Source organism: Danio aesculapii, chromosome 4, assembly GCF_903798145.1.
Source record: "Danio aesculapii chromosome 4, fDanAes4.1, whole genome shotgun sequence".
In the NCBI taxonomy this organism is placed as follows: Eukaryota; Metazoa; Chordata; class Actinopteri; order Cypriniformes; family Danionidae; genus Danio; species Danio aesculapii.
In genome coordinates this window covers 47,806,874-47,833,781 of record NC_079438.1, presented here as the reverse complement: position 1 = coordinate 47,833,781, position 26,908 = coordinate 47,806,874, and the positions used below count along the sequence as shown (strand labels likewise).

The 26,908-nt window shown below is 39.4% G+C and overlaps 1 protein-coding gene across 1 annotated transcript in view; it reads left to right on the top strand.

The window, feature by feature from the left end:
• The window catches only part of pcloa (piccolo presynaptic cytomatrix protein a), a 56,042-nt gene that overhangs the window by 4,944 nt on the left and 24,190 nt on the right, over window positions 1-26,908 (top strand). Inside the window, exons 4-7 of the mRNA XM_056455873.1 lie at window positions 14,588-14,911; window positions 17,372-21,608; window positions 21,871-23,420; window positions 23,979-26,031. Of these exons, the coding sequence (XP_056311848.1) occupies window positions 14,588-14,911; window positions 17,372-21,608; window positions 21,871-23,420; window positions 23,979-26,031 (8,164 nt within the window). The remainder of the gene's footprint in view (window positions 1-14,587; window positions 14,912-17,371; window positions 21,609-21,870; window positions 23,421-23,978; window positions 26,032-26,908) is intronic.

Genomic DNA, 26,908 nt, shown 5'->3' with positions numbered 1-26,908 from the left:
GTAAGTTTGGGTGAAAGACCTCAAAGGGCTTGTTCTGTTTTTAGCTGCCAGTAGCTTTTAGTTTTTTTGTCACAGCAGGCAAGACCAAAATACTACTTTCGCTACTTGCTTTTGCTTGTCGTAGGCAGATGTTATTTATAATTTAGTTGGATTTGACGTTTTTATTCTAGAGGGAGTTTTATTCAACAAGAATTTGTATATGTCTCCGTGAACAGAATGCGTCATCAGATTTTGGTCCATTTTCAAGGCAGGGAAAGTATGTATTTATACTAGGCGTGATTTTTGTCAACTTTTATAAGCAAATCAGCATATAGACACCAATGCCAACAAACAACCCACTGTTAGATCACCTTTTTAAATGGCTTTGGCTGATCTAAGATTCATGCGTTTCTCTGGAGAATGGCCTTTTGCTGTTGCTCTTTGAAGTTTTGATTGTTCTGTTGCATTATACATAAGTCTCATCATTCGTGGCCCTGTTTACTTAAAAAGCTCGACACTTGACTTGTGTAATTCAATGCACTCTGTGCCTCTTTGACTGAATGTGTTTAAGAATGTGTGTGCACTAAGGACAGGGAAAGTCACAGTCTGATGGCATCTCAGATGACTCACCAACTTCCTGTTTGGAAGTTATCCATTGCTTTTTTGTGAACAGAGAAGATGGGGAGGTGAAAAGAGAACAGTGGAGAAGCTGAGAAAGTTGTGGATCACTGATTGTATTGTATGACACTGGAATTATAAAAAAAGGCCAGGAAATATGTTTAAAGGGAGTGCACCTAGCATTTACTCACACTCATGCTGAGTGGATTTTCATTTTAGGTGTACTATATCTTTAATAAGATGTATAAATTCCGCGGTCATTTTATCTTCTGTATTAACACATAGATGCTTAGATGAAAGATCTAAACCTCTTGTACCTTTGTTGATGAATATGTTCTTTAACTGGGTACTGATTTAATTGGCTAATATATTCTATAATTAATTATACTATTACATATTATATAAAATAATTACAGTAGCTAATTATGAGGTTCCTACAGGCATGGTATGCCTATAAAAATGAAGAGTTTAGATGAAAAAGCATCTAACTTATTCATTCATTTTCCTTTGGCTTAGTCCGGAATAAACCACCAACTTTCAACAGAGTATATTTTACGCAGTGGATGCCTTTCCAGCTGCTACCTAGTACTGGGAAACACCCATACACTCTTACATACACACCCACACACACACTTATACATTACAGAGAAATTTGGTTTATCCAGCAATCTAGGCGACAGTGCTAGCTGTCTGAAATTTTAATCTAAAATATGCATTTTTCTCATTACTTTTTTTAAAGGCAAAGACAAGGACCTATTCATAGCCATTAAAGTGAAATTCCTGAACCTACACACAAATTTCAGACGGTACTTAAAGGCTTTTGCATCTGAACTCTTCATACATATATATAAAAATGAGTTGTATAGCTAGATTAATGCATTTGCTCTTTGTGATTAGCTTGTGTAGACTGTAGAGAAACACTTACACACAACCAGTGTGTCAACATAAGTCTGTCCTTTGAGGTTGGCTGCTTGTGTGACTCAGAGCTAATAATTGTCTCCTAAGGGATGCAAAGTTGTCTTCCTCAAGCCATATCAAATTTCACAGTGTTTTTATTATTATTATTATTAATATTATTATTAATATTATTATAGGTATTTATACACTTTTGTTAATTAGACTATAATTGTTTAAATGTATGCATTTGCATTTCAAGTTATATATCATAGTCATATATAAATTCATCAAATATATTCTGGCATATTTTGTAATTATTATTATTAATATGATGATGATGATGATGATGATGATGATGATGATGATGATGATGATATTATTACAATCCCACAGATTTGAAATATACTTGCGGTGGTAGCCGGATTGAAACACATCTTTTATACACGGCACATGGTTACCTACTTGCAACAAAAAAAAAGTGATTTTTAACATTTTATACACTGTTTCTTTTCAATGGGTTGACGTTTTTTTTTTTAAGACTGTTGAAATAAAAAAAGAAATCCACAACTTGTTTTACTTTTATTCTATTCAGGAGCCATGTGCACGCACTGACAGGTAAAATCTGCTGCTGACATTTTGTACAGTATTGCCAAAGCATGTTAGATATGTATAAAATATGTAATATATCAACATCATCAAATTAAAAAAAAAATAGAGCAAATGAGAAATAAATGACAAAAAGGAACAAAAACATCAACGGAATACAAATCTCTGAAAAGTATAATAATTACAAAAATAAAAAGTGGAGATTATTTAAATAAGGCAAATGAGTTACTTAACCATTTCTAACGGTGTACATATATTTTGCAGCCAGTTTAGATGTCATTTCGTTCCTCTGTGAGTAAAAAGAAAAAAGTTGATCGAGTCGTTTAGATCAAAGAATTAATTATATAATGTTTCTCTTAGCATGCGCTGTCATCTGCATAGCCAAGCGAAAGTAAATCAGGCTTAAAATAAAAATTTAATGCAAAAAACACTTACAATTAACGATGGTTTAGAAAGCGAAACTAAAAGCCGAATCCCAGACATTTTTGGAGATTTAGAAACCCCGGGCGGACGCATTTTTAAGTCCCAAAAAGGCACTTCTTTGTGGGTCTCTGCAGAGTGTGTGAGATTGTCTGTGGGAGTAGAAAACAGGGAGTAGAAAACGTGTAGGGCGAGAGGACATTTTTTTTTACTGGTTCATCGATTGCGGATGTTTGGCTATTGGGCAGATAGAAAAAAACAGTTAAAGGATGATAATAATAAAAAATAAATGTCACCAAATATACTTGGGCGGCCGTTAATATACCTGAGTGGCCAGCCCAAGTAAAGTCTATGTGGAAAGCACTGTATTATATATTATGCACGCATATCATACTTTTTTGTGTGTGCCATGGAATTTTATTTATGGAATTTTATTTATTTATCAATACAACTTAAAGTTAAAGAGCATCTTTAAACAGATTATAAATACAAGGGAACTTGAACACGTGTTCCTTTGCCAAAATGAACAGGTTATTCTAAGGAAGACTTGCAAATCATGTCCTTTGATCACATGTAAACCACCCTGTGTGTTTGATCTTGGGTTTGTCATGCTCTCTGTAATCTCGTGAGTCTATTTCAGGTTTTCCAAGCAGATTAGCCAAAGCATGTGCATCCTGTTTCACCTCACATGGTACAGGCAATGACTTCCCCCATTATACTGTCAAAAGTACTCTTCCAAGATGGTCGGCCAAACTGATCCCAAACCAGACTGGAAAGCAAAAGACAGTCCTGTCATTTTTAACCACAGACAGGCTTTATTATTTCAGACGTTAATGCATGCGACTACATGCCTTTACTTTGTTTTGTTTATTCGCCAGATTGTCCTGATCAAAAAGGCTCAAGGCCATGCAAAATTGTGTTATCTGGATCAGTGCTGAAGTGCTTCCATTTGACTAACATCCTCACTTGAGATTAGATTTAGTCTCTCTCTCTCTTCCTGCGAGGTTTCAACACGACTTGTGCTACAGAGTGTGCATGTGAGTTGTTCTGTGCAAGTGTGTGTAGAAATCTGTTTTGGCTAACAGGATTTAAAGGTCAACAGTTGTGTTTTTCTAAAGGCCACGTAAGAGCCACATTTGAAAATCTTTCAATATGCATATGGCTTAAATATGACACACTTTAGGCTTTTGGAAAGTCATTATTTCCTATTCCTCTGTCTCTCCTATGGCAAAACACCTTCTCCATTGAGTTTTTCACTTATTCATGTGACAATTTTTTGTGTTTCTTTGCCACTTTCCCCTCGCCTCCGTGGAATTATATGACTTGAATCAGAATCTCCTACAGCTTCCATTTCATCTCAGGTCTTTCTTCATTCTCATTCTTGACATTTCTCTCACTGCTTGTTTTAGAATTTGAAAATCCTCCCAAGGTATCACAGTCTGTGCGTTATATAAAGCAAAAAGCTTTTATATACCCAGAATCTAATGCTTTGTTTGTAAAGGAACATTTGGCTCATGTCTTGCAGGAAAAATTACAGGTTCAATAAAAGTTGAGCTTAAATGACAGCACTTTTGGCCTGTTTGACTTGTGATTTAAACGTTCCTTTACTTTTGATGATAATGAAGATGAGGATGATGAAAAAAGCCTTTATTTGTCACATACACTTACATGCAGCGAAATTGGACCCCTGACCATAAACAAACATCACACATTTCAGGGGAAGACAGGTCAGACGAGAGGTAGCATAGGAAGTAGGATACATTGGGAACAAGGGTGGCAAAAAAAAGCCCCTCTCAGACTGTCCATAAAATAGGGCATGTGAGATCAGGGGGAAAGGCTCATCAATGGCCATCAACATCCATAGTAGGAAAAAATACTATGGAAGCCAATGGCTGTTTTTTCCTAAAGTATTCCATGTATTTTTATTTGTGTTTAACTATAGAAAGATATTCAAAAAGGTTTTGAACAAGTGGAGGACGAGTAAATGGTGACAAAATTGAAATTTCTGGGTGAACTATACTTTTTGCTCATTTTGAACCTGAAAACTGTAATTGGCAGTTCTGTGCTTGGTTGCACATGTCCTGTTAGCTAATAAACTATATAACATTGCCGATTTATGCCTAAGAAGATAGAAATGGTTGGACAAATCAGGTGTGATGTCTTTTCCATGTGGCATAGTGTTGACAGTTTCACAACAGCCCCACAGAGAACTGGACCAGGGAATAGATTTCACACTATTGGTTTTCTTTCTTTCTTTCTTTTTTATGGTTGGCCATCTGCCTTAGGCTTTGAGTCACTTGCCAGCCACCTGATGTGTCATCCCTCCCCACAGTGTCCCCCACCCCATTCATTCCATGCATACAGTCGCAAACAGACCAGTGTGAGTTTCGGAAACGGTAGTTGTTTAACAGTGGAGCAAAATTACTTTTTTAAGGGGTTTAAACACAGTTGTGGGGCAACAGTCTCTGAATATAACCTGTTTCTGTAATTGTAAAAAATATAAATTTTATTTTTCATATACACACTGCGTAAAAACAGTCTGCAGAAACACTTTGATTGACATTCTCCATTTGTACATGTCATCAGGGGGGAAAGACCCACCCTTTAGTGACGATCTCTCCCTGATTTGCATATGACGTTAGTCTTGTTTTTGAATCTGCCACTATACTGATGCATAGACATTTGTAGCTCTGCCCTTTTTTGAAAAATCTCATTTGAATTTAAAGCGACAGTCACCAAAATGGGACAATTAGTATCAAAGCCTAAAAAGCTTTAAATGCACTCCCCTCAAAACACCCATTTGATATTTAATTTCGTAATTTCATTAATTAAGCACAAAAATAATTTTAATAAGTGATTTCTAAATTCTGTACTAGGGTTGGGTCGATAGACAACGCCATCGTCCATCGCCGATGGCCAATAGACATCATGTTGCTAACGTGTCACAGCGTCAGTACACTGCTTCAATCTTTCGCTTTCACGTTTATACTTAGTAATTTTAGCAAAATCCTCATATACTGTTGGTTGGTTCCTGTTGGTTGTGCATCTTTTTTACCAACCAAGTTTGTCGACGCCATTATAGCAACACAGATCACTCTGCCTATTCATGCCAGAGTCCTGCAGAAAAAGTGATTGACAGGTGGTCATTTGTGTGTAACTTATCTTTTATTTATATATGATGTGGTTTTGGGTAAAACAAAGACCATGCGAGTCAGGTCGTTGAAACGGTAGGCTGCAAATAATTAATTAGTTAGGAATTAATTAATTATTCATAAATACTTAATTTACCGCTGCCTACGACGATGATGCCATCATCCATCACGATGTTTCACTCTAGACATCGTACGATGCCAAATTGGTCGACATTGCCCAACCCCATTTCGTACTAATTTCCAGAACCAAAACAACAAAATGGGGTAAAAAAACTGAGACACACATCCTACTTCCTATTCCTATGCCCCTATATGGGGATGCATATGTCTCTAAAAACCTGACAAATCTAAGCGAAATGCTTATTCGCAAAGATAAATATGTATATATAATAATAATAATAACAATAAACAAATGTAAATTGTCGTGAATAAACTGGAAACATCAGTATTATACTAAATTAAGTTTGCCTCTAGTTCAGCCATACCTTTTATTATACCCACACACTCACACCCTCTTTGACCCATCCACCTCCCACTTCACCAGCCTGGAAGATTTAGCTGACTCCCCTTCCTCAGTGTTCCCACCCTGGGGGTCGGAAACAGCGCTGCATGGCCTCCCTCACTTTTACATAATCCACAACCTCCCTGAAACTGATCATCCAACAGCTAGAACTGTTAATGCTCTTATATTGTCTCTCTTTTTCTGTAGAGCAGGCATGATCACATTCTGGCTTCGGCCATGCTTGATTCAGTCTTGATGAAAAAGGAATACTTCGTCACTACACAGGTCAAATATATGCTCATATAATCTTAAAGGGATAGTTGACCCAAAGCTGAACATTCTGTCATCATTTACTCACCCTTTACTTCTTCCAAAACTGTTTCAAAACACAAAAGAAGTTAAAAGATGAAAGATGGAAACCTGTATCCATTGATTTTTATAATATTTGCTTTCCTGTGGTTATCAGTTTTCAGCTGTCTTAAAATAAATTATTTTGTGTTCAACAGAATAAAGAAACTTATAAAGGTTTGAAAGCATGTGAGGGTAAATAAATAGTGAGTTAAATTGAATTTTTGGGTGAACTATCCCTTTAAACTTTTAAGTTACTATACTGTGGAGCTGTTAAATGCTTTCTTTTGATTGATTGACAGACTTTTATCCAAAAATGCAGAGCTAAAATTGTCTTTCCAATGATTTAGCTACATGTTTTTGTCATAAATTGTTCTTTCTTCCATGTAAACACAATCACAAAAAACATGCCAGTCACTTTATGAACAAAATTGATTCTTAAATGTAAATCAAGTTGCGTGTTAGTGTGTGACTTAATAATGGCACTCTTTTGAAGCAGTTCTACTTTGTGCTGTTAGAATCTGCCGCTGAATACTGTTGAGACTTAAGATGCACTCAATCAATAAATCAAAGAGTCTCTCTCTCTCATTATCTGATCTCTATATCTAATGAAGGTGGAATGAGGCAGAGACGCAGCTCCACAGGAAGCTCAAGTCACGTGTTAAATGTAAAATTGAGCCGAGAACGTGTGTTGCCACTGGAGAGGCAAGAGGAAAGAGAATCAGTGAACAAAAATCTTTGAAAGCCAACTGCTTTAATCTAAATTTTAATGGCTCAATTCTCTGAAAATGACATTTTTGAATTAGCTATAGAGGCTAGGGATGAGAGAAATCAGTCATACAGGCAAGTGTTTTATCGACAAAAGCTGACTAATGGTTTTAAATAAAACATCTAAACAATGTCTTTAGATGTAATATATTGAATAATTGGCTCTGGGCTGTTGAATTGTTAGGAAAATTATGCACACTGATGCATCACCATTTTGAGTGTTTTTTTAAAAGACTAATAAAAAACCAAATACATTTGCTAGGTGCATCACGGTGGCGCAGTGGGTTGCATAATCGCCTCACAGGTTCGAGCCTCGGCTGGGTCAGTTGGTATTTCTGTGTGAAGTTTGCATGTTCTCCCCTTGTTCGCGTGGGTTTCCTCCGGGTGCTCCGGTTTCCCCCACAAGTCCAAAGACATGTGGTATAGGTGAACTGTGTAGGCTAAATTGTCCAAAGTGTATGTGTGTGAATGAGTGTGTATGGATGTTTCCTAGTGATGGGTTGCAGCTAGAAGGGCATCCGCTGCATAAAACATATGCTGGATAAGTTGACGGTTCGTTCCGCTGTGGTGACCCCAGATTAATAAAGGTACTAAGCTGAAAACAAAATCAATGAATGAAAAGCATTTGCTATTTAGATTTTTATTATTGACTGAATTGTTGATTTAACTAAAACACAGTTGTTTTCTTATACTGTAAAATTTGCTGAAAATTTGCTTTATGTAGTCAAAATATGCAGAAGAAACAAGTAAATTTTAAGAAAGTTTTTCCTTTAAAAAAAAAAAAAAAAAGCTAAATAATCTGCCAGTGCAGTACACAAAATATAATGTTTTAGATTATTTTACTCACCCCACTGGCAGATTATTTATTCTCCATTCATTTTGACTTGTTCAAATAATTGTACTTGTCTAGAAAATGCTTCTTGATTTAAGCATGTTTCGATGTTTTGACTACAGAGACAAAAACTCATGTAGGAAAATATTTTTTTGCTGTGTAAATGTGCAATTCTGACTTCTGGCTGTACATTCTATTCATAAATCTTTAATTGGATTATGGTACTTTTTTAAAAATGCGACCATGTTTTAATGATGGATCTTAATAATTTAGCCTGTTCATGGAACAATGGTAGACCAATAAAAACTTTATGAAATGTACTCTTCTTCAGACCATTCTCTGTAAACCCTAGAGATGGTTGTGCAAGAAAATCCCAGTAGTTCAGCAGTTTCTGAAATGCTCGAGACTCATCAGACCAGCAACGTTTTTCAAATCTTCTATCATTGGTATCATTGGTGAGCCTGAGCGAATTGTAGCCTCTGTTTTCTGCTCTTAGCTGACAGGAGTGGCACCCGATATAGTCTTCTGCTGCTGTAGCCCATCTGCCTTAAGGTTGGATGTGTTGTGAAATCAGAGAAGCTCTTCTGTATACTTCGGTTGTAATGAGTGGTTATTTGAGTTACTTTTGCCTCAGCTGGAACCAGTCTAGCCATTCTTTTCTGACCTCTGACATCAACAAGGCGTTTGCACCCACAGAAGTGCTGTAAACCCTACAGATGTTTGTGCGTGAAAATCCCAGTAGATCAGCAGTTTCTGAAATAAGCAGACCAGCCCATCTGGAAGCAACAATCATGCCACATTCAAAGTCACTTAAATCATCTTTCTTCCCCATTCTGATCCTCGGTTTGGACTGCAGCAGATTGTCTTGACCATGTCTATGCCTAAACGCATTGAGTTGCTGCCATGTGATTGGCTGATTAGAATTTTGCGTTAACTAGCAGTTAGACAGATACCTAATAAACAGGCCAGTGAGTGTATATATGATTTTAACATAAAGCTCATGTGAAAACAAATATATGTATTGTCAGTATTTGGATGAACACAATCATCTCAAACTTTCACCTTGTAGACACAATTTAGCATGTTTCCTTATGTTTTTGGCTAGAAATAAGAAGTTAAACATCTTGTCCTGAAAGACAGCTCTTCCTAATTCTTCAGCTCCAACACTTCATTTCCATCTTAAAGATCTACTCATGCTTTCTCTGTCTGCTTGTTCAGTTCCCATAGCTACAGCGCCGTCTGTTTGATCACTTTATATAATGTGTACAGACGTGTGTGTCTGTGTGCCTTCCATCACCATGGAGCTCTGTCCGCCTGTCTGTTTGATTAGGATGTTTGCTTTGTTTATCTTTAGCTATATTTCTGATTTCTAGCCCGCATTTCTCTAAATGACTCCTCCGGTTCGCTTAATCTACGGGACGATGTGTCCATGTGAGTTTATGAGTAATAGCTTGTCATGCTGAGAAGCCAAATATTTGCTCTTCACAGTTTCAGATATTCATAATTATTCTTGGTTTAACCATGCCGTGTGACTTTAGATTGTATGTTTTTGTCTGTCTGTGTATTATTCCACCTGTCGGTCTGGTTTTCTCTCAGACAAAGCTGTATCTCTGTACTCTCTTGTGCAATAAGGCAAAAATAGCCAAAGTGGCTAAAAAAGAGGGATGAATGACTGCAGGATATTATGGTAGATGGTCCTCTTTGTGGCAGCAGGCTTTTATTGCTGTGTTTCTAGCTGAGTATGTTTTTCTTTGAGCTCGGAAGACTCTCTTTTAGGCCTGGCTCATTCCTGCAGTGTCCGCCACGTGCCATCCTCTCCCTGATGTTTTGAAAGCAGTGGTATTTTTAGATGTGAAGGTGTTTTGAGTGTGCGTGCGTGACGGAGGGACAGCTACTAGGCACCCTGTCCATTAAAAGCAAGCTCTGGGTGTATAAAGACAACAATGCCACCACCGAGAATCACATTTGTGTGTCGTGTGTCATGCAATGGAGTGAGTGCATGAATAAATGGATGAATATTATACTTTTTAATGGAAAAATATATGTATTTGATTTAGAGCTGCACAATGTATCGTTTCAGCATCGATATCAATATGCGATCATTCGTAATTGTCACATCGCAGGATATGAAATGTTGAGTTTGTATTATAATTTATCATTTGCATGTGTTTTGGATGCCTGTGATTGTATAATGAGTTCAAAAAAACTATGATTAATATTTTTGAATTATCATACAGCTACTGCACTTGAATACTGTTTGACTTAGGAAGTGATAAAACACTTGAAATACTGCATAGAAATAACGCATGAAAACACTCACAACATATGCAAATACAGAAACGCACTGCAAATAGCACAGACCACAATGAAAACGTGTCGGGAGACCCCAAAAATTTTATAGATTGTTTATTAGATTTTATTGAGATGCACTCCCACTTCAGAATCATCCTAATCCATCTAACATTATAAATTCTCCCCAAATAGAGATATTTACGTTATCTGGTGAAATTGAATTCATATCGCAATATATATCGCAGAATAAAAAAAATCACAATGCTAGATTTTCCTATATCGTGCAGCTCTAATTTGTTTATTTGTTCAGGAATTAGTTGTTATTTATTATTTGTTTATTTATTTTATTTTATTCATTCGTTCATTCATACATACATACATACATTTATACATGCACAGTACGTAGTGCTATCGCCTCAAAGCAAGAAGGTTACTGGTTCGAGTCTCTGCTGGATCAGTTGGCATTTCTGTGTGGAGTTTGCATGTTCTCCCCGCGTTCGCGTGGGTTTCCTCCGGTTGTTTTTATGACATTTAACATCATATTGTCCACACATAAAGCAAGTTATCCAGAGTTGACCTTTATTTTGTATTTGTTATATGTTGTTAAGCCATTAGTCTCAGCTCCTCCATCAGATGTTTAGCATAATAAAAACTGGCACATTTCAGCTATGCAGGCAGCACCAGGAAATCAGTAAGATGCCAACGCAGAGCCTTACAGGAAGTTTGAACTGTACACAGACCTACTGTAGCTTGCTAATAATAAGGAGAGGAAGAGGTTCGGCGGATGTGAGAGGAGGAGAGAAAGAAAGAGAGCTGAGAGTGAGAGAAGAGGCGGTGAATGATATTAGTTTGGAGGAGGAAGTGTGTGGAAAGGTTATTGAGAAAATATGACTTCATATCTCTTTGCTTATGTTGTGAAGCACAATCAAATCGACTTGAACACTTCATTTGATCACATTGGAATATGCGCAGGGATTAAAGAAAGATGTATCGGGAATTTTTTGTGTGTGCTGATATTTCTACATTACTAACCCTTTACATTTGCCATGATAAAATACATATTGCCATCAGAGTGTAGCAGATTTGTATCAAAGCCACTGGGATTAGAAAATAAATAACCGTGTAGAAGGATTTTTGACAGAAGCTTTGATTGACAGAGTACATTTATTAAGGGAATGTATTGCATTAGCCAAATAAGCCTGCTTTACTAAATTTAGCGCAGTTTCACACATTTATTGACAGTTTTCACACATACACACAATCTGGCTTGAGACTGAGCACTCCCACCTCCTCCTATATTCATTGGATAAGGATTTTAAAGTACAGTTTTTCTAATTGGTTGAATAAGAAACCTAAATTCAAGTCAGGATTCTTGTGCCATAGAAGGAAGAGCTTAAATTTATGTGAGAACCTTTTTTTAACAGCTAAAATTCATCCTGCAGTGGCATCACATTACAAAGATTGATTTATTTTCCGTTTTTGTTCTTACTGTACTTTTTAAAACATATTTATTTCATGATTATTGCTCTGTTGAAGTTTTATCACAATAGCAAATGCCACAGGATATAAATCCAATGAAGAAGTAAAAGAAAAATATACATTCACACCCACAGGAGTGGCACCCGGTATGGTTTTCTGCTGCTGTAGCCCATTTGGCTCAAGGTTTGACGTGTTGTGCGTTCAGAGATGCTCTTCTGCATACTTCTGTTGTAGTGAGTGGTTATTTGAGTTACTGTTGCCTTTCTGTCAGCTGGAACCAGTCTGGCCATTCTCCTCTGACCTCTGGCATCAACAAGGCATTTGGCCCACAGAACTGCCTCTCACTGGATATTTTCTCTTTTTCTGACCATTATCTGTAAATCTTAGAGATGGTTGTGCGTGAAAATCCCGGTAGATCAGCAGTTTCTGAAATACTCAGACCAGCCCATCTGGCAGCAACAACCATGCCACATTCAAAGTCACTTAAATCACCTTTCTTCCCCATTCTGATGCTCTGTTTGAACTGCAGCAGATTATCTTCACCATGTCTACATGACTCAATGCATTGAGTTGCTGCCATGTGATTGGCTGATTAGAAATGTGCGTTAACTAGGAGTTAGGTTTTACCTAATAAAGGTGTACCTAATAAAGTGGCCAGTGATTGTAGGTTGCATGGCATGCAACATACATTTTTGTTTACTATACCCATTTTGATACTGTATAGTAAATTTCCCTTTCAAATAGTTTGTAATAAATCTGACACAATCCCTTATCGGTTGCCTGAGGTGCTCTAAATAAGTCTGACGTAGATTATATAGGCCCTCATAAAAACTTCATGTAGCTGTGTCTGAAATCCCTCTTTGCAAACTCAGCAAATATGAAAGAATAAATAGTGAGAAGACAAGCAGTGTTTTCAGCCCAAGCCACACATCATGTGACTGCCTGAGCTCTCGTTATATCGCATCAGTTACAATCTTCTCACCTCTGATGCTGCTGGATTTAATGCCTCAGTTTGAGGCTAGTAAAGTATTTTGAAATGTGAGAATGTAGCTAGATCAGGCAGAGGGTTTAAGCAGCTAAGGGCCAGAGATTAAACATAATGATGCAAAATAGGTCTTTCATAATTGTAGTCTGTGACTTTCTAGTCATTTAGCTCCAAGTATTCATTGCCTGCATCTGATCTGTAATTTAGCATATGGGCAGATCGCTTTTCTGCTAATGAATTACATGAAAAGGAGTTGAATGCAACTTGTACATTCATTTTCAAGCCTATGCTTTATTTTCAAGCTGTTTTTGCACATCATTATGATGTCATTTAGGAAACATACTGTAACTGCAGTGTTTGTTTTTACTATTTTAAAGTCTTTATATTTACATTTTCTCATTTTAAACCTTGCAGTTTGTAATATTTACAGTATGTTAACAACATTAGAAGTATAAAACATTTTATAAGGAAACTCAGCAACTCTTTATAATTGTTGTTCATGTTTTTTTACCTTTCCACTGATGTACTTTACCACATAATATTGAAAAACAAAACTTTTTCATAAGCTTGCAATCTCTGTTTCATCTTATATGGTTTCATTAGAACTGTTTGTCTTTGTCCTTGTATTGTGTCCTTGCACACAACTGTACATAGAGTGAATGGTATGAAAACCCATTTCTCAGAGTATCGTTGCCCTCGCATGGCACAGGGATTCCAGACCTCCTCTAGATTTAGACTAAACCCTGCAGCTAAGCCATCGGTGAACCACAACGTAGCTAAGCATGCCTCAGCACTGAAGTCTAACATAGATCGCTCTGGATTTACGTCAGCCAGTGGGGTATGATTCCTCATGAGAGGACTGCCTGCATGTGGCATCTACATCCCCCCACGAACATGCAATATTCATCTCTGACGTTACCATTTGTGGCGCATCCAGTGTCAAAGAGTGCGTTGCTTGACGCCACAATGTTCAGTACATTTAAAGCATTGTTCGTTTTGTAGCTCTCTCAGCAGTATTTTCCTTGAAATCTGTCTAAATAAATTCCTATGGGCTACAATAATGTCAGCGAAACATTATATCAGTTGCTAGTTTTAATTGAGCTGTGTTCAAATCACACTCACTGCTTAAGTGGGGGTGGATATTTTTTCCTATGTGGTCATTCAATGGTGAAAGGAGGCTGGTTTCCACAAACAGCTATACTACTCAGCATTCCCTTTATTGCATTTTCCAGTGTTTGCTAGTAGGTTTAATTGCCTGTAAATAGACACATTTACCATCTTTGTATTCTCATCAAAAACATCAACTTTGAATATCCATTCTTTGCAAGTTTTCTTCACAGTTAGTAATAGGTATTCACCTAAAGAGAAAGACAAACACATCCCAAACAATCAAATGTACTGTATATGCATTCATCCCATACAGCCACTTGTATCTGTAAACTGCTGAATGTGTTTTTCTGACATTGAACTGATAAAGTTCATTCCATTCCTATTAATAATGAATGAACAATCTCTTAAGTTACATAATTTTAAAGAGCACTCCAGAAATAGATTGAGTTATCATTTTCTGAAGCATTTTAAGCTGATTAGTTAAGTGTGTTGTGGGGGGAACATGGGGGGAAACATTGAAATAGAGGATTGAAACATGTTTTAGCTCCTCAACCTTTAATACTTCATTTCAAAACTTCTATTATTCCTTTTTTTTACAGAAAGAATGGCTCTGCCTAAACTGCCAGACCCAAAGGGCTCTTTCCGGGCAACTTGGGGATATGCCACCTCCACCTTCTCCATCCAAGCTACCTGCCAAACACGAACCCACCCCTCCCTCCTCCCCAGCTCGTGCTGCATCGTCCACCCCTTCCTCTCCTGCACCCACTGCCATCCCTGCCAAAGGGCTAACACGGATGCCCAGCATAACTCAGGCCCCAGCTGACAAGTCTGAACCAGTCTCAGCCAAAACCGATGCTAAAGAGGTCAAAAATACAGATGCAGAACAAGGGGTTACAGCAGAGCCAGTACAGAGGAGTACACAGGTAGTACCAGAAGAGAGCAAAGAACAAGCACTTGGCACCTTGACAGAAAACACAGAGGAAGTAACTTCTCTACCTGAGCAAACAGTTAATGAAGATGCCCCTCCTTTACATAGTGATTCAGATGAAAGAGCAGATGTTAAAGGGCCAGATATAGAACAGGCTGAAGCTGTAGAACAAACTGAAGCTCATGCAGAGGTACAGAAGGCAGAGAAAAGTGAGCCAGAACAGTGCCAAGTTCAAGAGCCAGAATGCACTAACACAGTTGAAATGGAGCCTGTAAGCGCTCAGGAAGCACCTATATTTGATAATACTAAGACCCTACTGGTTAGTGACAATGAAGCTGTTCAAGAAAAAGACATAGAGCCACAATCCACTAAGACATTAGAGGAAGCCACACAGATTGAAATTACAGAGCCCAGTGAAAGCTCTCCTATAAGCACTGAACCACACAGTCAGACTACAAATAAACAAGCTGACGAGTTCACACAACCCTCAAATGTAGATTCAGAAGATAGCAACCCTGTAAATGAAAGCTGTATTAAGACAGCAACTGCTGATCCTGATCAGAGAAGCATAGGGAATGTGCCAGAGAGGAAACCTGAGGCCTCTGGGCAAATCGAACCACCGGCAGCTGAGCCCAGTGATGATCAGCTATCCCATAATATTACTGATCAGGAACAACCAGAAAATAAAACAAAACCTAAATCTGTGGATAATGAGGTTGTAGAGCAGGACATTGTAGATAACAAATTACTGGAGTTATCACCCCAAAATAATTTAAATGTATGTAACACAGAAGCACTAATTGCACAAATGCCAGAGACAAAACACCCATTGGAAAAGTCAGAAGTCACTAATACAGATTCTAGTCTTGTGGGAAAGGACATTTCTGTTGATAAAAACGGTGAAAACTCTGAGAAAAATGTAAAAGAGGATAAGACAAATGTAAACGACAGGTCACAGTTAGATGAACCCTCATCATCTCCAGTTACTGAGGTCAACTTCACAGAAGAAATATTGGCAAATAGTGCTGCAAATGCTAGTAAATTTAATCCAACTGAGCAATGCATGGAAGAGCTCTTTGAGGAAAAAGAGAATAACCCACTGGAAAAGGAACAGATGAGCACAGATAAAACAGAGCTGGAAAAATGCAAGCCAGATCAAACAGGTGGAGATTTAGAGATCCTTGAGAACACAGACCAGAATGTCACTCTTAAGACTGAGTCTGACAACAAAAAAATTGAATTTAGCTCTGAAAGCACTTTCTGTGAACAAGACATAAATCTAGATAAAAACATAGAAGAGAGAAACATTGGGAATGCATGCCCTTCAGCCCTTCAAGACGGTGCTCCTGAACCAGAGAAAGAAATTGGAGAAACAGAGAAAGTTCATGTGAATAAAACAGAATCAGATGCTGTTATTACAGAGAATGTGACAGAAGGAATAGTCATTAAAGATGAACTATCTTCTGTTAACAATAGAAATGTTACAGAGACAGTAGAACAGTTATTGCCAAAAGAGAAGGAAATTCCAGACACAGTTACAGAAAAGCCTATAGGACAATCTGACCTACTAGGTAGTCTTTCTGATCAAAAAATAGGAGTGTCCTCGTCCAATGTTTTTTGTAAGATGGAAAACACACCAGCAGTAATTGGTATTAACCCTGAAGAGATGCAGTATACACAACAAGCCCAAACTCCAGCTGTAACTGAGATAGCAGAAAAATTAATAGCAGAAGAGATTAATATTTGCCAGATTCCAGACTCTGTCATGGAAAATGGTTTAGAACAATCTGTCATGCCAGGGGCTATTAATAGCCAAAAGATTGAAGTTTCCTCATCCCCTCTGGTCAGTAAGAATGAAGACATAAAAACACTAATTACATCTGAAGAGATGCAGTCAACACAACCCCAAACATTTGTAACTGACCTGGAAATCACCCCAAAATCTAAACCAGAATCCAGAGTTGAATGTGTACCCGATAGTCTAGAACATCATGTAGAACTAGCATTCCCACCCTCTACATTTAGCCAACAGGAAAGAAACAAATCAGAGCATGGGATGTTGGCCTCTGAACGAGAGAAAAAGGATGATGTTCTACAGCCGTTAATAAAGACTAATAAAATTGATGAATCTGGAGAGGTAACTGTAATAGTAGCTGTAGAGTTATACAGTAGTCAATATTTGAAGTGGATAAAGAAAGTTTTTAAAAATCATCCTAAGACAAGAGAGGGTGTTGTTCAATAGATTTGGGACAACATTGATGAAAAGTTTTGATCCACTTCACTTGTTGAATACTATAGATTTATAGATGTAGAACATTTAGCTTCATTATCTAAACATCTGCAGTATTTAAAAGTTTTAACCTAGATCTTTTTCTTATTTATTTATTTTAATGTATTTTATTGTGCCTTAAAATAATAATTTGTTGAATTTTAATTGTTTTCTCCTGTTTTGCAGAATAATGAAGCTGCCGCTCCAGTAAAAGAGAATGAGCTACTGAAGGAGCCTAGTGAGAAAGATAAAGAAAGCAGCCCCACAAGTCCCTCAGACCTGGCCAAGCTTGAAAGCACAGTCCTTCCAATACTAGAGGCTCAGAAATCACCTAAAGAGGAATCAAAATCTGAAACTCCGAAGGTCAAAAGGCGACTAGAGGTATTGCCAATGTCACCTGAACCCAGTTCAGAAGATGATCTACATGGAGAAACTAAAGAGCAAACAAATAATGCTCCAAAAAAGGAGCGTAAAAAACTTCTCATTCCAACTGATATCCAAGGAGATTCTTTTGAGGACAGTAGTGAAGGAGAACGTTCACCTGAACTGCAAAGGGAAAAAACTACTGGAGATAAAGGAGGAGAAATTGAGAGTCCTATGGATGAAGAGGATTTCATAAGGAAACAAATCATTGAGATGAGTGCAGACGAGGATGCATCACCCTCTGATGAGGAAAATCTTGTCAGACGGAAAATCAAAGATCAAGAAAAAAAACAAATGGATAAAAACGCAAGGAAAGATGACAAAGAGAAAAGTGAATCAGGCAAGACAAGACGTCTTCTCAAAAACACTAGTATCAGTCCAGAAGATGAACCTGAGCAGAAAAGTATTATCTCTGTAACTAAGATTGAAGAATTAAGTAAAGGAGAACAGCCGTCAGCAGACAGTGGAGCTGGCATTCGACATTTCAAAACAATTGAGCTCAACAGTACAGCAACAGTACGTCAGACATCAGATGACGGTGAGCCAGAGAGCCTTACAGACTCTCCTGATGACAGGTCAAGAGGCGAAGGCTCTTCCAGTTTGCATGCATCCAGTTTTACCCCTGGAACATCTCCAACATCTTTGTCTTCTCTTGATGAAGATAGTGACAGCAGCAGCCCAAGTCATGTTCGATCCAGTGGTGAGGGCAAACAGCAGAGGAAAGCAAAACACAGGCAGCCAGGTCAGATGCTTCCTACCATTGAGGATTCATCAGAGGAAGAGGAGTTGCGAGAAGAAGAGGAGCTTCTGAGAGAACAGGAGAAGCAAAAGGGCTCAGGAAAAAAGTCAAAGAAAGACAAAGAAGAGATAAGGGCACAGAGAAGGAGAGAAAGACCTAAAACTCCTCCAAGTAATCTCTCACCAATTGAGGATGCTTCTCCCACAGAAGAGCTAAGACAGGAAGCAGAAATGGAGGAATTCCGCAGGTCTTCCTGCTCAGACCTCTCCCCAAGCATAGATTCAGAACCAGAGAGTTTTGAAATACTCCCTGAGAAAATTGTTGCTGTTCAAAAAGTTTATCAATTACCAACATCAGTCTCGCTGTATTCTCCAACAGATGAGCAACATGCTGATAATCTGTCCAAAGAAAAGGGAAAGCAATCATTAAAAACGGCAGAAGAGGCATATGAAGAGATTATGCTTAAAGCCAAATCTCCTACTAATGAGGGAAAGGAATCTCCACCTGGTAAAGAATCTCTGTATGGGGGCATGCTAATAGAAGATTATGCCTATGAGTCTCTTGTTGATGATGCATCCTGTGAGCAGGAACCAGAAAAGCTTCATGTGTCAGAGAAACCAAAAAAGCCTCTAAGATCTCCTGATGAGGTTTATGAGGACATGATGCAAAGAAAAGAGATTATGATTAAGAAACGGGAGCTAAAACATGATAAGCCAATAGAAGATGTTCCTAAACCTGAAACAGAGTTGGTTGATACTGTTTCAAGCAAAGAGACTGTTTCATCAAGCATAACAGGCCAGTCTGGGAAGGATGGAAGGCCATTGTTAGATGCAGAGGCAGCCTATGAAGAACTTATGAAAAAGAAAAAAGCTGTGCTGACTCCAGGAACAAGCCCAACTCAAGCAGGCCCTGATCTCAGTGGCATCACACAAGGGACAACTGAAGTTCAAGTTGAGAAAACAGATACAACACCTGTACGGCGAATACTGCCCATACCTGATCTGAGAGTGACACAGTGCTCATCGGGTGAAGAGGAATCCGGTGAAGAAAACTTTGCAGATCAAACACAAGATTCTGAGAAACCTACAGTGTCAACTACAAAGACTGCATCAGAATCACCTGTGGATGAGGCTGCCCAGAAAACATCAGCCTCAGAGCCAGTTGCAGATGATTTGTCACTACAAAGAGAAGTAATATCATCTGTAGTATCAAGTGACTCAAAAGATTCCACAGAAAAAGATGTAGGAAATGAACAGGCAGGTGTTGTTGACTTGTCCAAGTCATCAACCCCTAGTCAAATTGACACTTTTACAGCATCAGCCCCCAGTGAAATTTCAGGACAATCTGTCCCCGTAGTTGTAAGTGTATCACCCTTGTCCACTGTACCACAATATGTAGTATCTTCTGTACCTTCTGTTGTATCAACTGCTCCACCGGTTCCTCCCAAACCTGTAGTACTACGCAGAGCTGCATCTCTGGAAAAAGCAGAAATTCCAGTTCCTCCTCCCCTTCCTCCCCCAACACTTCCTAAACCATCTGTGTATCCCAAAAAGACTCCACCACAAGTCCCCCCAAGAACTACTCCAGTTGGCATGCCAACTACAGGAGACAGTGTACCAGTAAGACAGCCTGTAGGTCAAGGCTACAAGCCCCATGTTCCCCCTCCTGTACCACCAAAGCCATCCTCTATCCCTGCAGGCCTAAACTTCAGTCACAAGCAAGGAGAAAGTTTTAAACCTCCCATAGCTCCCAAACCCATGGCCGGTGCACAGCCATCCTTTACAGCCCACACTCCCACAAGACCTACAATACTTACTACAAGCAGTGCAGACAATGTCCTTAACCTGAGTCCTTCTGCTGAGAGTAGGACAGGGACCACATCTCCCCTCAAGTCCCCTACATCACCCAGGTTTGGAAAAGTTTTGCGTGACACATATGTTGTTATTACTTTGCCATCTCAGCCCAGTTCACCTACAGAAGGTATCACAACCCAAGCATCAATAAGTCCTAGCCAAGAATCACATCAAAAACTGCCTCCTTCACCACCTCAACCAACTCAACAGTCACAAACAACTAGAGTACCCCTGGCATTCACACGAATAACTGAATCTATTGAAAGTCAAGAAATTTGTGGTCCAGAGAAAGTAGTTTCTAGCATGAGTCATGTCTATGAGGCTATTTCAGCCTCAACACAGCCTCAATCGGTTATTCCAAATGTTGGTGTTCAGGTAGTTACCACCGAAGTCCAAAGAACCACAGTCTCTGTTGTTCATGAAAGAACACCACCTCCACATCCCATGCCAAGAGCCACTGGCATTTCTGTTGTTCAAGAAACTACTAAACCTGAAGCAATTCAAATACAGAATGGTCATGCCTATCATCCTGGTGAAGTAGTGGATCTCCGAACCCCAAAAATAGATGCAGTGACATCCATGAAAGGTATAGATCTGTCTTCCTCTGAATCAAGACGACAGTCTCTTGCTGTTGATGGTGGTGGACGTCAACAAAGTGCTGTGCAGTCATCTGTAGTGAACCTAAGTACTGACACTTCCTCAGTTTCAGTGGTTACTGACAACATTACAATCCTCACGTGCACAGCCACTGTAGCTTACGGTAGTGATGCATCTCTGGCTACATCAGTGCCTCTCCAACTTACAACAGCGAAATCGTTTGAGCCTGTGTCTCAAATTATTTACAGACCTGTTGATTCTCAACCAGAGAAACCCATAAATCTCTCTACAACCATGGGTAAAACTCACTCTCTTCCTGTAACAATAGCTCCTACAATTGCAAACAATGGCATTAGTGCAGCTATACCTCCTCGACTAGAAACAGGCTTATCAGGTGCAGTTGACCTTACCACAGTGAAACCTGCACAGACCATGGTTGCAATGAATGGGGCCACTGCAGAGGTGGTCACTGCTGTAATTACAGAGGATGATGGAAAACCAGTTGATCTTACAGGTGGAAGAAGAGCAGTCTGCTGTGATGTTGTCTATAAGCTTCCTTTTGCAAGCAGCTGTGCTACTCAGCAGCCCTCAGCTCCATTACCAGAGGATCGCTTTGGCTACAGAGATGATCATTATCAATATGATCGTTCTCCTTATGGTATGAGAGGTCTTGGTGGCATTAAACCCTCAATGTCTGACACAAATTTGGCAGAGGCTGGTCTTTTTCTATACAAAAGTAAGCATAGCTATGATTACAAGGATGCCACTGAAGGTGCTGTAGACCTGACTTCTGGAAAAATTTCTGTGGGAGGTCAGTATGGCATTGAAGATCTTTCTTCTTGTTATCAATTTGAGTTACCTTTACTTATTCCCAGCTGATTTTTCATATGCATGTTTTGTTTTAATTTTTTGCATGCCCTTTTTTTCCATTTTGGATGTGTTTGCATGTCATTGCATGCAATTCAATATAATTTTTCACATTTTCCATCCTTTGGATGCTGCATGGAAACCTCAGTTGCATTTGCACTTTTGTATGTGCTGAATTTTAATCTAACAAAATAAACTTTTAACAGGTGAAGCTGTGGACTATTCAAGCAAAACTACAGGAGTGTGCACTGGAATGACAGTTCCACAGTATACACAAGCCAGAATTACTTCAGCAGTTGGAACCCACTATGGGGTGTCTAGCGTCCTGAGATCTTCCAATGGTATTGTTTATTCTTCTGTAGCAGCACCAGTACCTTCTACCTATGCCATAACTACCCAGCCTGGATCTATCTTCAGCACATCCTATAATACTCTATCAGGCATGCACACAAGTGATACTATGCCTTCATTGTCAAATCTGCAAAATCAACCACTCACTAGATCCCATAGTTTTCTTTCAACTATTGCTTTAACCACAGCAGAAGGGCAAATTGACCTACCCTTAAATCTGGAGACTAATGTTTCAAGGGCTGGCCTTTCCTCAACTCTCTCTGATGAGGTTTCTACAGTTACCACTGTGACAGGACTAGATACATACACAAATGCTTCACTTGATGCAATTGCAGCATCTTTAGAAGCTCTGTCTTCACCTATGGTTCCAGGAGATGGACAGTACCAAATGGAGCGTGAGTTTCTTGAGCTTGAAAAGATAAAGCAGCAGCGCTTAGCTGAAGAACTTGAGTGGGAGAGGCAGGAAATACAGCGTTTCCGTGAGCAGGAGCAGCTTCTTGTGCAAAAGGAGCTAGAAGAACTTCAGGCCATGAAACAGCAAATACTGTGTCAACAAGATGAAGAGAGACAAGCCCACCTAATGATGCAAAAGGAAACTTATGCTCAGCAACAAGAACAATTAGAGCAGATTCAAAGACTCCAGGAGCAGCTCAGGCAACAGTTGGAGGAACAGAAGTTCAGGCAAATGTATCCAGGTGAAGTCTTGCCAGAGGCTCTTGTTGTCACAGGAGAAAGAAAAATGGACAGTGGCTGCCAGACTGATGAAGAGGATAATACTGAAAAGGCCTACACTGCAGGAAGAAAGAAGAAAACTACCAAGAAAAGTGTTGATAGCTGTGTACAGACAGATGATGAAGACCAGGATGAGTGGGAAGTTCCTGCTCGAGGCAGGCGCAGTAGACCACGTGGTGGTAAAAATTGCATGGGTGAGAGAGGTGCTGTTTCAGTTCAAGCCCTAACAGAGATTTCAGTACAAACAGACTCTGGAACACTAAGAGGGCACTCTGTGCAGGTAGATGCTAGAGTAGATTATCCTGACTCTGATAGAACATCATCTCCAAAGAGACGCCCCACTCCACTTGATATTGGCCAATCCCCTCTCCTCAAAGCAGATGCATCCACTCTTCAGGTTGCTCCAGGTCCTCCAAAATCCCCAAAAGTACTGTACTCTCCAATTTCCCCTTGCGTTTCCCCTAGTAAATCCCTTGAGTATTTGTCCTATGAGAAACCCCTTGGAGACACAAGCCCACAGAGAATACGTTCTGTCACAGATTTATCCAAAGGTCCACCAACAAGTCCTAGGGCTCCCAAGGTCATACAGAGGTCAATGTCTGACCCCAAACCCATGAGTCCAACTGCAGAAGAGAGGGCAGCAGCAAATTTCCAGTACTCTGAGAGTTACTCTGTGAGTATACTTGATATTGTACATTTTAAATATTGGAAAATTGCTTTTTATGGATTAACTCTTTCTCAATCTTTCTAAAATGTAACACTTAAATAGTTTGGTGTATATTTTTGTATATCTTCATACTGTTGTTTAGTAATCATTGGTTTTGAGTAATTGTAGTACTGCCATATTATTTTCTTGTTTTTTAATGTTGCTCTAGGCCTTATTTGCATTGACATGCTAACTGTCTTGTTTAATATTTTCAGTGCTTGTTGAATGCTCTTTAAAGATATTGCAGCAGCACCGTGTTTGTTTTTCCATCCTCAATGCATGCCTGTCATGAGTAAACAAAATCCTAAACAGACTTATTTTTGGCTATACACTTTTATTTGTAATTAAAGTGGAAAGCTCAGGTGTTGGTTTCTCATTTTTTAAATGGCTTCTATGAATTCCCAATTAAAGCTTTTAATGTACTATTTTTGTTCTTAATTGTTGATCAGTTTAGTTAAAAAATAAGTTTTATTTGACATACTTAGTGTTTTGTAACACTGATTGCTTTTTTACTTGTCCTTTTAGGCAAAAGGATCTCCAAGTGGAACTCCATCTGGCACCCAAAAGAAAGTTAAGAGAACGCTCCCTAACCCACCTTCAGAGGAAGAAGCAGCAAATGCTGGTCAAGCAGCCTATAGCACTGGCTCAGCTCGTCGCCGTCTTTGCCGGAGCACTAACATGGCACGTGCAAAAATCCTACAAGACATAGACCGTGAGCTAGATCTGGTTGAAAGGGAGTCTTCCAAACTGCGTAAAAAGCAAGCTGAACTGGATGAGGAAGAAAAGGAGATTGATGCCAAGCTGCGATACCTGGAAATGGGCATTAACCGACGAAAGGACGCATTGCTTAAAGAAAGGGAGAAAAGGGAAAGGGCCTATCTGCAGAGTGTTGCAGAGGACCGTGACTACATGTCTGACAGTGAGGTGAGTAACATTCGTGAGACAAGAGGTGGAGAGGATATCAGTGGACATGGGCTTGAGAGACCACGTACTGCACCCCAGTCAGAACTTGATGAGTTTGTTCCTCCACAGACCAAGCATGACCAGTATGGAAAATATTCCCAGTACCAGTACTCTCAGTACCAGCAGTCCCTATACCAGCCTCAGTCCCCATACCAATCCCAGTCCATTTACTCTTCTGTTCCATCTCTGACTGCCTCACAACAACAGAGCTACCACCAAATGCTCTTGCTCCAGCAGAAAGCCAGACAACAAGCTGCTCTCCTCTCTGAATTAGATTCTACAAAAATTGCATCCAGCTATGACACCTCATCTTACTTGGGAGGAAAATACAGCAACCACCTTGACTTACATAGCTTAGAAGACCGTACTGGCAGCATGGCAGTCAGTCCAATGTCCAATGTTTCTGCTGACTCCTTCTATTCAGACTTAGATCAACATCAAACACCAAGAAGCTACATGCTTTTAGAAGATGCAGCAGAACTTGCAAAAAGCACTGGTAGTCTTTCATCCACCAGTTATGGCATTGCTGAAAGGGAACTGGCCAAAGCAGAGCGTCTTCTGAGACATGCTGCTGCAGATGTCAGTTCAGACTACCTGGGCAGCTCTTCCAGGCTCCATTCCTATGGTAAGGCCCAAGATGAAGAGGACCCAATGGAAGAGCCATTTGAACTGAAGCTTTTAAAACAGCAACTGAAACAGGAGTTCAGGAGAAGCACAGGGGGCACTGAAAGCTTAGAGCAGCTTGCTGGACTTTCACATCACTATACCCCCAGCACTGGGGTGTCTAGTGGAGGCTACAGAGCTTTCCCTAAAACTGAGAAATATAGTATTAGTAGACTGACCTTAGAGAAGCAGGCTGCCAAGCAACTCCCAACATCTATGCTTTACCAGAAACACAAAAACACCAGCAACATTGGCAAGTACTCCTCAATGCAGGATAGCAGGGGTCTAGAAACAGACTATAGTAGTTACCTAGGGTCCAGTAGTTCTTCTCCCAGGTCAAGCAGACTTATGCAGGATGAGATCACCTTTGGGTTGCGGAAAAATATTGCAGAACAACAGAAATACCTGGGTTCCACACTTGGGGCCAATTTGGCAGGTTCACTTAATCTGGGTCAAAGCCTAAATCTGAATGCAGGAATGAGGTCCTCTTTAGGAGAAGACTCTTCTTATCCTAGTGGAAGCAGGTCTCGTCCTTCTTCTAGACCTTCATCTGTGTATGGGCTTGACCTGTCCATTAAACGAGACCTCTCAAGTTCTTCTCTGAGGCTCAAAGCAGAAGGTGAAGCCTCTTCAGAGACCTCAGCATTCCAGACTCCATCCGGCAGGTCAAAGCCTACAAGCCTGCCCATTGTACAAAGTGGGCGTGGACGTATCCCTATTGTGGCACAGAATTCAGAGGAAGAGAGCCCACTGAGTCCAGTTGGTCAGCCAATGGGTATGGCACGGGCATCTGCGGGTCCGCTCCCACCCATATCTGCAGACTCGCGTGATCAGTTTGGGTCATGCATGTCCCTACAAGACTCTCAACAGCAACATCTCAGAGAAGATCCTTTAAGAGGACGTGGCTATGTGCTAATGGATGATCTGCAGGGCACCATGTCTGATAGTGAAGGTAATTTGTTTGTCCACAGACTGTCCTCTTGTAAAGATTCTACATTCACAATCTCAGTTTTTTACTTATCTGTGTTTCATCTTGTTAGTGCTTCTTCCAGTCTATATGAAGGCATAAGTTCTCTGAATACATTTCCTTTCTGTCTTGTCTGAGCTTGCTTATACTGTGCTTAAAAATGGAAAGAATCACAATGTCTCAGTTGTCCTCATAAACACTGTAAAGTATCAGAGTTATAATGTTTGCATGGGATTTCATCACAGGTTATTCTTCTGTTTCTTTGTGAATACATCTAGTGCATGCTTTCATTCTCTGCATGTTCAGTTAATACATACATGTGTTGTCTAAATGGCAATAATGAAGAAAAATTGCGCTTACACTAGTGGGACCTATTATAAATCTCTCTTGTCAGTAGCACAGAAATAGCCTTATGAGCCTCAAGAATTCTAGTTAAGCTGCTTGTAAAGAGTAGATCTGCATATGTTTTTGATCAGTTATCTATTTAGTTATCTTAAAGTGCCTTCTAGCAAAATCTCAGCATTATTCATCAAGTCGTAATGTAACTACACTGCTCAGTATAAGGTCAGGCATTCATTTTTAAATTTATTAAATTAAGTTTCGATTTCCTTCTGTAGAAAAAATGTTATTTCCTATTAATAAAATGTCATAGCCCATATAAAGGTCTATCTCTCAATGATAGATGATATTTTTCATGCATGTTGCTCGAATAGCTGGAGTATTTATTAACATGCCAGTTTGTGTTTGCATGTTTGATGTTCAATTAATAAATAGAACAAGTGATTTGCATGCCTCTTTCTGTCTGTTTTAAATAAACTCTTTCATTTTCCTGCATGTTTCATCTGCTTTCTTTTCATTCAAG